The following is a 12,332-nucleotide window of genomic DNA, read 5'->3' on the forward strand; positions in this document are numbered from 1 at the left end:
ACAAATGCCGCCCAGACACCTGAGTTGACAAGTGAACCTAGGCAGTGTTTGCTAGGCTGCTGAATGGTGTTCCAGTTACGGTCTTGGAGTTTATAAATATTCATTTGGTGCAGAGGCCCTGATTTTTCCTCTAAGCTATTTTCAAACCTCACTATTATGCAAAGTTCAGGAAAGTCCAAGGAAACAAAGCTGTTTGTTTCAGACTGTGGTCTAGCTTGGATTCATTCACTGAGGCATTTTGCCCTCTCCGCAGCCAGCCCAAGGTTCCAGCTCTTTTATTTAGCATGCAGACCACGATTAATTGACATTTAATTCTTCAGAGGCGTGACCAGGTTCAGCACATGCATTCTTCCTTTTCTTTTTAAATTAAATTTAAATAAGTTTTTATTGATTTTTAAAGCGAGGAGGAGAAGGAGGGGAGAGAGAGAGAGAGAAACAGTGACTTGTCGCTCCACTTATTTATGCATTCATTGGTTGATTATTGTCTGTGTCCTGACCAGAGGTCGAACCCACAACCTCAGTCAGTATATCAAGACAACTCTCTAACAAACTGAGCTACCAGCCACAGCAACACACACATCTTTTCCAACCCTTCATACTGTATGCTGAAGTGTTTTATGTTAACTGAGGTATTTAATTCTTTCTACCTCGTCACTCATAAAAAAAGTGCGTTTGGGTATTCCTATAGATAAAAGTCACTTATTCTATAGCAGTTATCGGGACGATGACTGTGCAAAGCACCGTGTCAGATGCTGGGTATGAAAGTTGAACTAGGCCACCTCAGCTGAGGTTTCTGGTCCACACGGCGTTACCTCTATGGTAGCAGATGCTACATCCGTTGAGAACAGAAGTCCAGTAGGCTCCTCTCCCCACTCATGGCTGTCTTATAGCTTCTTCCGTGACATTTTAAATCCATTTATCTGTAACATCAATCTGAGAGTACATCTACAATGATCTGGCAGATACTTCAGAAAGAAGATATACAAATGGCCAAATGAAGCACATAAATTCTGATACATGCTACAGCATGGATGGTCCTTGAAAACTTTATGCTAAGTTAAATAAGTCAGACACCCAAAGACAAATATTGCATGATTCCACCCAGATGAGGTACCCAGGACTGTCAGAAAGTAGGTTAGTGGTCCCCAAGAGCTGAGGGAGTGGCACTGGGAGTAGTGTTCAGTGGGCACAGGGTTTCAGTTTGGGATGATGAAAAGTTCTCGAAATGGATGGTGGATGTAATTAACACATCAATGTGAATATACTAATGTCACTGAACTATACATTTAAAATGCTAAATTTCATGTTAGGTATATCTTCCCACAACAAAAAAACAAACTCTTTAAAAAGAAGACTTCGCATTGTTACAGCATCTCCTCTCCTCCTTTCTTCTTGACTTATAACACTTCAATGATCATGAAAGCCGGAAAGAAAGGAAATGGATAAACAGAAAGGATTGTGTTCAGTTTTCCTGAGGATTTTCAAGCCATATGAAATTATCCATTGGATAAGAAGTCAACGTTTTTCTCCTGTAATGTTCTTCAGCCTGCTGGACAGATGTTTCTGGTGAGGTTGACGAATTGCTCCCTGGCCTTGACTTCTCCCAAACTGGTTCTACATCAATGCGATATGCTGTGGGCACAAAACCACCAGCATGGGCACAGGGCGTTCCTGCTGCAGTTCTGGCTCCGGGGCCCAGCAGGGCTCCTCGGTGGAGATGAAAGCCAGGCTACCGGCTTCTGCCCGGTCCCAGGAGGAGAATGCGGTCCAGGTTCCGGCCTTGGGTGCCGCTCTCGCCTTCCTTCCTGCGTTCGCCTCCGAGGTTTTGTTCTCAGTGGAGTAGCATCCACTTACTCCTGTGGAAATGGAAAAGCCAGGAGCCTGTTCTCCCGCTCGCTCAAAGGCTCAGGACACAGGAGACTTGGAATTGGGAGCCGCTGCAGTCAAGCCTCTCCCGCCCGCCCGTGTCCTGGGAATCTAGGAAGGAAGGGCAGAACAGTGTGCTTCTTTGCCGAAGAGGAAGGGCTTCCATGTTTCGGAGTTCAGTACACGAAGCTCTGCTTGGGCCACACTGCCTCGGGAATGGTCTTTGTGAAGATCGGTCTCATGCTTTCTGACATGATATTTTGTGTCAAAACTACCTCCTTAATGTCAGCAGTATGAAAACACAAGACAATTACTTCAACTTGACTCTGAGAGATCATCTTAAGCCTGTGTATGTGCCTGCTCAGTAGTGGTCTTCAGTGTGCCCTGAAACCTAGACCATGCATCGGTTTCCTCCTCCTCCAGCACCTCCAATATGTGGAAGCATTTTCACATTGCAAGTCATTCGAGGGGAAACTGTGATTTATACATGCTGGCAAATGAAATAAATGGTCCCAACTTGACCAAGCACATCTTTATTACCCTGTGGGCATGAATGAAGGAAACTATAGAGAAAGAGCATAAACACCCTCTCCAGCAGCCAGGGAGCCCACAAGTGCTGCCACTGAACATAGTCCAGCAATCCCAGATTGCAAGTGACTGCCACAGAAGCACACAACAGCTGTGTTTATGGACAGACCTAGTAACACCTTCAGCTTATGGAGAAATGGATACGCTCTGTCCAAAGGAACACATTCTTTTGAGCTATTTTTGCCTGGGGCTGGAAAAAATTGATAAGGAAATCTTCAATTGCTAGACTCATCATGTCATTGGCCTGCGGACATTCTCGAACAAACTTCTTTAGAGTCAGAACATGAAGAGAAAATGGCAAGAGGAAGTGAAGCACCTTGCAGTGTCTACAGATGGCAAAACCAAGGTTCAGGACAACTCCCGCAGCCTGGGTCACAGCTCTACCAGGCTGGTCCAGACCTGGAATCAAAACTAGAAATGTCTCCCTGGCCGGCATGGCTCAGCGATTGAGCATCTACCTATGAACCAGGAGGTCACGGTTCAATTCCCGGTCAGGGCACATTACTGGGTTGTAGGCTTGATTCCCATTGTGGAACGTGCAGGAGGCAGCCGATCAATGATTCTCTCTCATCATTGATGTTTCTCTCTCTCTCTTCCTCTCCCTTCCTCTCTGAAATCAATAAAACTATATGTTTTTTTTTTTATAAATTTCTTTATTGGTTAAGGTATTACAAATGTGTTCTCATCCCCCCATTAACCCCCAACCTCACCCCCCCGCCCCGCAACTCATGCTCTCAGCCCCCTGTTGTCCGTGTCCATTGGTTTGGCATATATTCATGCATACAAGTCCTTCGGTTGATCTCTTCCCCTTACCCCCACCCTCCCCTACTGTCCCTCTGGGGATTGATAGTCCGGTCGCTGTTTCTCTGTACACAAAAAAACCCTAGAAATGCCAGATTTCTCAGAATTGGCAGTTCGTTTCATTTCCAATGAAAACTTAAAGCAGTGCAGAAAATTTAGAATTGGATTAAAAAGGTCGAGTGTTTTTCCCCTTTTATTTCACATGTGTTTTTTACAACACGCTTGTACACAAACTGCTTAGACCTTACACAGGGATGGCCAGGCCTGGAAACAGCCCAGCAGGCTCCATTCATCTTGTGTCTCAAGTTGAACTGGGGCTTTGTGAGGCGGCCCGGAAACTTCCTGTGCGAACCGCCTGCTTCCCTCCAGGGTGCTAGTTATTTCATCTTCCGGTCGGTACAGAGTGTCCCATAAACTAGCATCAGGATGGTCCCTTCACAGTTAATCCTGTCACTGTGTGGCCCTACCGCCTCTTTCTGTAAAGAAATCCTTCTTACATTTTGGTGGGTAATTTGTTGTTTATTTCCTTTCTCTTGCATTTTGACAGAGTTCCTCCGTATTGGTGAGAACCAAGTACAGAACGTTTCATGTTTGTGCTTCCTTCATGAATTGACTCGGATTCCTTTTATATTTTCTGGGTTACACTTTGCCTTTTCTTAAAACTGTCTTAGAACATGTTCATCTAGTTTTGATATTTGTTCTTTTTTCAAAAAATCAAGACTGTGATTCAGAAACTTCGTGCCTCCTCCCCTGCTGTGATGTGTCGGTATTTTCTACAGAAGATATCATTTACAGTTGGGACTTTAGATGCTTCGAGTTCTTGTTAAAGAATCTGAGTTCTACAACAAATATTTTTTATGTAGTTTAGGTTTTCAGGCTAAGTGTTTGCTTCACAGGAATGACCATTTTAACTAACATTTAATAATCACAAGCAGAGATATTTGCTAAACATTTTTGAAAAGTCAGATTTCAGACATATTATGAAAAACTTTTGCATTAGAGAGGAAATCATTTGTGGCTTCACAGAATATCTGAATGATGGATTTCAATATCAACTTCTCTATTATTTCAACATCCTTCCTACAGGTATTTCTTTTTAAGTCTTCAGAGTAGCACTTGACTTCACTTTTCATTGAGTCATAATCACCATAGTTTCTCATTAATAACATCTGGAGGTTTAGTCACTAACCCCAGGAGTCTCCACTGCCATTGTCTTAATCCTGGTCTCAGTGGACAGAAACCTGGGGTTGCTTCTCAGATATGTATGCAAGTCCCCCAGGAGCCTGTAAATGCAGCTTCTGCATCAGCAGGTCTGGGCAGGGCCTAGGACTCTGCATTTCTAGCAAGCTCCCAGTCAGTGTTGCTGGTCTGTCTGGACTACACTTTGAGAGCAAGGATCTCTACAGCTATTTATGGGCCATAGCCTGAATTCAGAAACATCCTGATATCTAAAACAAACAAACGAAAGAATAAGAGAATGGGAGCTCAGGGGAAGTGAGAAGAAAGCTAGGGGTAAGAATAAGGTGATGAGTGAAAGGAAAGAGAAAGACCTCTGAGGAGCAATGAGGCATTTCTTCCAGCCGACGAGAGTCACAGGGCATCGGCATATGACATAGGACTGGGGACAATGCAGGAGGCAGCCGATCAATGAGCGAGGGCAGGGTGCCTCGCTTTTATCCAGTGTCTCCTGTGCAACCTGTAGTCTGACAGAGTGCTATGTGTGTATGCATGTATGTATATGTACATGTGCATATGGGTGTAGATGTCTGGATAGAGAGAGATATATATCTGTCTATGTGGGAGACGGATGGATAGAGAGAGATAGGTAGATGGATATTCTGCTTTATTCCAAAAAGGTTTGAAGAGGCAACTCGACTAGGGGCTCTCACATGCTCATATCTGAGCCACAGGGTCTGTCCTCAGTCCCCGCCTCCTCTTCTGGATCTGCTTTTGGTTCAGTAGATCCTTTCAAACCTCCTCCATTGAGATGATTCCTCAAGAAAACCCTCCAGTTACTTTCCTCGATGAAATTGGTTTGTTTGTCAGAGACTGAGTGCCAATGAAATAGAGGAGGGACAAGACCTTACCACCCACCCCAGATTTGGGGGAAATTGTGGAACAGGGGGAAAAGGAAATTTATATTTACTATTCACACTTTAGAATCCTGAGGAGCTAAGTTCTTACATATATGCATAAGTTTCTAGCTGAATGCTTGTCTGGAGACTTGGAGGATTACTTGCAATAAAGGTGAAGAGCAAGAACATGAGATGCCTCTCAAACATGCATTCCAAACTCAGTGAATCCATCTTGTTCTCACCTTTATTTCCATACTAGAGGCCCAGTGTACGAACTCATGCTTGGGTGGGGTCCCTCAGCCTGGCCAAAGATCGGAGCCAATGGGGCCGTCTTGCTCAGTCTGGGGCAAGGGACTGCAGGAGGTTGGCTGACCGTGGGAGGTTGGCTGTGGTAGCACACTGACCACCAGGGGGAAGCTCCTACATTGAGCGTCTGCCTCCTGGTGGTCAGTGTGCATCATAGCAACCGGTCAATCAATAGTTCAGTCGTTCAGTCATTCTGTCACTTAGGCTTTTATATAGATAGATATTTCCATCATTCTGGAATCTGCCAAGAAAGAAGATAGTGGATGCCTGCCTGCTAGGTGGTGCAATTCAAGAAGACTATTTTGGGCAAGGAGCTTGAGATTTGTCCTTTAATTATGGGTGTCTGACACTATAGTAGGAAGGGATTATTTTTAAAAAGTATATTAGTTCTACTTATTCATATGGTTTGAAGGATCAAATGATTCTACAAGGGTTTTTTTTGGGAAAAACCAGCAGTCTCCTCCTTGCCCCTTCCTTTGCTCTCTCTTTTCTTGGTGCCAACAATGCACATATTATACATGTAGAACATGATATTTTACAGGTGAGGTTGTATCAGATATCACAGTATGACAGGTGGGAGTTAAAATCAATAATTTGTAGGAGGGGCCTGGGTTTAATGAATGGTTTTGCCACTTACTAGTGACATGATTTTGAACAAATCCCTTAGAGCAGGGGTCCTCAAACTTTTTAAACAGGGGGCCAGTTCACTGTCCCTCAAACTGTTGGAGGGCCGGACTATAGTTTAAAAAAAAACTATGAACAAATTCCTATGCACACTGCACATATCTTATTTTGAAGTAAAAAAAAAACAAAACGGGAACAAATACGATATTTGGATTTGCATGTGGCCCACGGGCCGTAGTTTGAGGACCCCTGCCTTAGAGCCTTCGTTTCTCCACCTGTACTAGTAAGTAAGCATCTGTAAATATGGTAGAAAGCATATTTAACCCACAAAGTGATTAATTAAAGTAGACACCATGATGGATAAAAGCTCTTCGCCCACTGCTTGCTTCCATTGTGAGCAGAATGACAGGGGAACTGAGGTTGAGTTATATCAATAGTACACTGTGTCCTTTCTTGTATATAACAGGTGCTTAAATATATGTGTGGGATAAGTGAACATCTTTCTTCTCATAATAGTAGTTTAGAAAAATAGTAGTTTAGAAGTAGTTTAGAAAACAACCATGAATATTGGGAACCATTAAATGTTATATGAACCTTAAAACAGGCAAAACATCAAAATTAATCCTTAAGTTTTTAAGTTTCTCCTCCCCATTCTTTCATCTTCATTCCTTTTAACAGAAGACTGTATTTTAAATTTTTAATTATTCCATTTGCCTCAAAACATCAGAGATGCAAGATGATCAAAGAAGCAAAGAGCAACCTAGCCAGGTCTCTTCTGGAATTCAGCCTCGCCTCTTAATTATTTCCTCTCTCTCAGTCCTTCCTCCTCTGGCCCCCTTTCCACACAGCAGGCAGAGTGATCTTAAAAAACAATGCATATCCCAGCGAATCACTCCACAGAGTGAACTCTCCTCATGGCTTCCCATTTTTCCTTTGAATGAAAACAGGACTCCTGGCTCAGCCTACCAGGCTTCCCAAAGCTCCAACCTGGTCTTTGGCCTCCTCTTGTCCCACTGTCCTCTCTCTCGCCTTGCAAACTATCTCATACACAGTCATCCATCACTACATATTTGTTAGGTCAATGGCTTGAATAATAAATACATTATAAATAATAAAGGATAAAATTTTTAAAATATAATTTCAAGGACCTTGCTTTTATTTTCAAACTAGAGGCCCGGTGCATGGGTAGTGTCCCTAGGCCTGGCTGGCAATCAGCCCCAACGGCTGATTGGGGCCTTCCTTCCCCCAGCTGCCAGCTGCTGGCCAGGGCCTTCCTTCATTCTGTGCTGCCCCCTGGTGGCCAGTTCACATCATAGCGAGCAGTTGAACTCCAGGTTGGTCAAACTCCCGAGGGGACAATTTGCATATTAGCCTTTTATTATATAGGGTTTTCCTACTGGGTCAGGTGCAAAAGCTGGTATGAACCCAGTGGCTTGATCAGTGCTTACTTTGCCTTTGTCTTGGAGCCCAGATAAATGCGTGGGAGAAAGGGAGAAAGTTTAGATGGAAGTGGAGGGTAGGAGATTATCTGCTTTCTAACTAATGTTCTGGGCCATGTCAGGCTGAGTAGGCAGCTGCCTGAGGCTAATGTACCTTCAATCAGACAATGTGTGCCTGGGTCCTAACACAGTGGCTGGCACACAAAAGATGGGCAATAAATATTTGTTGAATTAACTAATAAAAGGGCCTTCTTACTTTACCATATGCCTTCCAGGCTGCGAGTAACCCTGTGGGATTTCCTCCTTAATGCTGCCATTAAAGATCGCTTTTGCCCGTGTTTAGCTGAATGTTTTGATAGAAGGAAAGCGATGTAGTTTGTCTTGGCTGAGGCCAAGTCATGCTATTTTAAGAATGACTATCCAAGTCCAGTTGAGAAAAGACCCATTCATCGCTGGGATTCATAAGTATTCCCCTGCACAGCCACAAAGACAGTTTCCTTTCAAAGTCACTAGGGAGCTCCTTTCTTACATCTGAAGTAACTGCTGGGAAGGAGCTTGCTGGAGAAAGAGCAAGGCTTGAGCTGCAGTCTAACGTGGATGGGTTGCCAGTGTGCCATTGCATGCTTTGTGCTGGGGCTCTCTTGGCTCCCAGGGCGGCCAGGGCGGTAGCACTTGCATACGAAGTGAGTAGTGTACGTCACTGGGCTGAAAGAAGGCATCCAGCTTCCCGTGGCCCCAGGAGCTCCGCAAAGGGTCGTCTGGCGGAGTTTGTGACACTCTCTCATGGAGAACATTGTGGGGAGCTGGAGAACCCTTTCTGGCATCTGAAAGGTGTGGTAGTTCCTTGAAACGCCCCGGCTAGAGGTGATTTATGCAGCCTAGCGGTGCCAGGTGACCTCGGCCTGTATGGCAGCACGGAATGTTGGTAATGGCTTCTGGAAACCTATCGGGAGCAAAGTTCTGAGCTCATATTTGGGCTCCTCAAGAAAGTGTGTCATCAGTTAGCCGTGTTGGTTATGAGTTTCCAAATGGGGGTTGGTAGCATGCCACATGTTTACTATTCTTTTTTGTTTGTTTTATTAAAATCTAATAATTAGATCTAAAAATCCATTTAATCTTCATAATCTTTGTGAGGTAAGTACTGTCATAATCTTTCTTTTTTCAGATGAGGAAACGGGTACAGACATATTCAGTTTCCTAAAGCCAATTAGTAGTGAAACTTGTATTTGAACACATGCCTACCTAACTCCAGAGCCCAAGCTCTTAAGAACCATATAATTTTCCCTGAGAATGCTGGAATGCTGATATTTAAAGCTGTGATCACCCATTTATACCCTAGAGTCAGTGAGTTTCTCCCTTTGTCCTACCTAAAATAGGAAAATATAAAAGATTGGTAAGGTTGGTATGGCTGAGAATAAACTTTAGCTACTTTATAACACTAACTGATTCTTTGTCTAAATATTGAAAGCATTTCTTAGTATATGACTACTCTAGTCAAGGACATATGGATTATTTCTAGATCATTTTTAAAGCTGGAATGCACTACATCTATACCTTCAGATCTGATCCAAGGAGGAGTTCTATTATCAAATGAGGTTTTTCACCCCTTGAAACTTTTTATTCTAAAAGTATAGGTGTTAATCACTCTGTCTTGGTGGGATTCTGAAGGCAGGGAATTATATTTTGTTTTTCTTAAACCCTTAACACATGTTCTTTTAATGGGATGATCACTCTATTTGTGGAAATATATTTACTGTCACTTTCCCCCAAGTATTTATCTCTGTAATTAACTATTAAAATTATTTATAAATATTCCATTTATAGCATCCATGTAAAACAGTTTGGATTTTACCCAAAGGCAGAAAGAAAATACAAATAAATAAACAAAATCTTCAAATATTTTTAGTTGGCATTAGAAATGTCCAAATATGGTTTTATTTCTTTTCTATTCTTTTTGTTTTACAGAAAAATCTGTCATTGCTCAACCAATATTTATTTTTGAAAAGAGGGAGCAATCTTTTAAGGTAAGATGAAGTGACTTTTTTGTTTGATTTTTACTTTGACAAAGAAAATTATATTGAAAGAAGCTAGCTACACTAAATGATATATCCCTGCTGAATAAGTTTATTTTCTTATTCTTCACTTACAGAGTAGTGCCTCCAGAATATTTATATAGTAGGGATTTACCGACAGCAATTTAGCTGCAATGGGAAGCCAGTGACCTTGTCTTGAATCTCCACTAAATTATACATTTTTGGAGTGACTTGAGTGGGAGGGACTGAAAGAGATCAGAAGGGCTAAGGCTCTTCCAATCCAGCCTGACACAGAGTATTAAATAAGTTGTAAACTGCGATATTTTATTTTAAAAGGGATCTGAAGGACCCTATCTTTTTTATCAGCATCATACTTGCTTCAAAAGACAAACAATACGTTTACTAATAGTATTCTCACTTTATCTTAGTTAGTATTTCCTTGTTATTCATTCTTACGCAGGTAATGTACAGTGGGGCCTTGACTTACGAGTTTAATTCGTTCTGTGATGGAGCTTGTAACTCAAATTACTCGTATGTCAAATCTTAAAGTGAACGAGTGAGATACGTGATGCTGGGCTGATGTTGTGGCGTTCACTGTGACGTTCGCTGCGCCAACTAGTGGTGGGGTATCTGAAGCTGGCTCGTAACCCGAATTTTAGCTCGCAACTCAAAGCAAAAAATCGGCCGAGAGATGGCTCGTATCTCGAAAAACTCGTTAGTCAGGACACTCGTAAGTCAAGGCCCCACTGTACATCACTACCCCCAAAGTTAACTAAAGAAATCTTAACCCCCCAAGCCCTTGTTGAAAAACCAGATTCACGGGCTCCAGCCCAGGTCAGCCATTCAAAGTCCTAAGTAGGAGTTTCAGAAGCTCCCAGGGGTTCTGCAGTCACTGGAAAGTGGACCCGCTCTGCCGGACTTGGCTCGCTCTTGAATGCATGTTCATGACTAACGGTGAGCAGCTGTGTCCTGGCCTCGCTCAAGAGACCTGGCTGTGGAGAATTCTCTTAGAAAGCGACAGGGGAGAAGTCTGGTGTGAAAACTCTCACTGGCAGCTTCCTTTCCTTCCAGAGGCCTGCGGAAGAAACCCTGCACGAAACAGCGGAACCTGGTAACGATTTAAATCTTGTATTTCAAAATCAACTTTTAGACAAAGAACATACTAGTAAGCAGGCACAAGCATTTTGGCATGTGGCACAGACTATGTAAAACTTGATGGTTTTTCTTGTGTTTAAACATGAAAGTGTTATGTGCTCACACAGAATAGGGTATACAGATGTCATATTATAAAGTGGCACACTGGAACTTTATATCATGTTATTAAGTGATGCTATCCCAATAAATTTAATTTAAAAAGATTTCAACAGGAAAATGTAGTTCAAACTGCATTAAAAACTCAAAATGAAAAAAAAAATTTATTAAAACATGAGAAATAAATTCTTCAAAACAAAGAAAGCCTGAGGAGAAAATTCAGATTAAAGGATATAGACGACTTGTGACAATCAAATGCTGTCTATGATTCTGGGCTGAATCCTGCACTGGGTGGAAAATGTTACAAAGGACATTGTTAGTCAATGGACAAAATAATGGTTGGTGGGTTAGTTCAGAATATTGTATGTTATGTTAAATTTCTTGCAGTTGATCATCATACTGGGATAATATGAGAGATTTTCTTATTCTAAGATAATGAACATTGAAATATTTAGGTGTAAGGGACATAAAACACAGTTTAATCTGAAGTGATTCAGCAAAATATGTATGTAAATCAAGAATGATAAATCAAATGAGGCAAAGTGTTTACAGCTGCTGAATCTGATTGAAGGGCATATGAGAATCCTTTGTACTATTTTTACAACTTTTCTGTAAATTTGAAAATATTTTCAAATTAAAATAAAATTAAAAACAAAGAAACAAACAAGAAAGTAGATTGGCTATTGTTTTGAGAGATGACATGAGGGTACCTGAAATCAGTGACGTTCGCAACTCTAAAATCCCAAGATTCTCTACTGCCTTTGTTTCCATGTACCCAAAACATTCTCCATACAATCTCAGAATTCATATGCAATTTCTTGCTGAAACTACTTGTGTCTGATAGTTTCACAACTGTTGATATGACTATCAGTTCATAATCACCTAGCTATTAACCCCAATATTTAAAATTGTGCTTCAGAAGTTGATGTGTTACCCAATGATAATTTGTATAGACAAAAGGAAATTCTATTTGTCCCCCATATCATCGGTTGCGGATAATTTGTTATTGCCAGCAATTTTACCCTTCACATTGAATTTCTTGCAGAATGTAATGGTTTTTCAAGAAAGCGCATACGGTCTTCATCTTTTTCTTTGCAAACTACAGATTCTCAGTCCCAAGGAGGTAGGTATAGTGTAGACTGTGAGTGTTTCTCTGTTATGTTTAGTCTGAGTATAAAATTTCCAAGAAACTTTTCAAATGGATAATTTTTAAAAGTTTATCCACTGGATAGTGCTTATAATATATGGTTATATGAAAATAGCAGATTGTTTTCATATAACCATGCAGTGAGTGCATTCAATTGGCCAACATTGAAAAAAGACTGAAAGGACGGAAGCCACAATGTTAG

General features: G+C 41.7%; 1 protein-coding gene across 1 annotated transcript in view; it reads left to right on the forward strand.

Moving 5' to 3' along the window:
* Positions 1-1,654: 1,654 nt before the first annotated feature.
* RANBP3L (RAN binding protein 3 like) overlaps positions 1,655-12,332 on the forward strand; it is a 36,194-nt gene continuing 25,516 nt past the window's right edge. Inside the window, exons 1-4 of the mRNA XM_059695097.1 lie at positions 1,655-1,784; positions 9,665-9,723; positions 10,804-10,843; positions 12,029-12,106. Of these exons, the coding sequence (XP_059551080.1) occupies positions 1,655-1,784; positions 9,665-9,723; positions 10,804-10,843; positions 12,029-12,106 (307 nt within the window). The remainder of the gene's footprint in view (positions 1,785-9,664; positions 9,724-10,803; positions 10,844-12,028; positions 12,107-12,332) is intronic.

This window comes from Myotis daubentonii, chromosome 4 (assembly GCF_963259705.1).
Source record: "Myotis daubentonii chromosome 4, mMyoDau2.1, whole genome shotgun sequence".
In the NCBI taxonomy this organism is placed as follows: Eukaryota; Metazoa; Chordata; class Mammalia; order Chiroptera; family Vespertilionidae; genus Myotis; species Myotis daubentonii.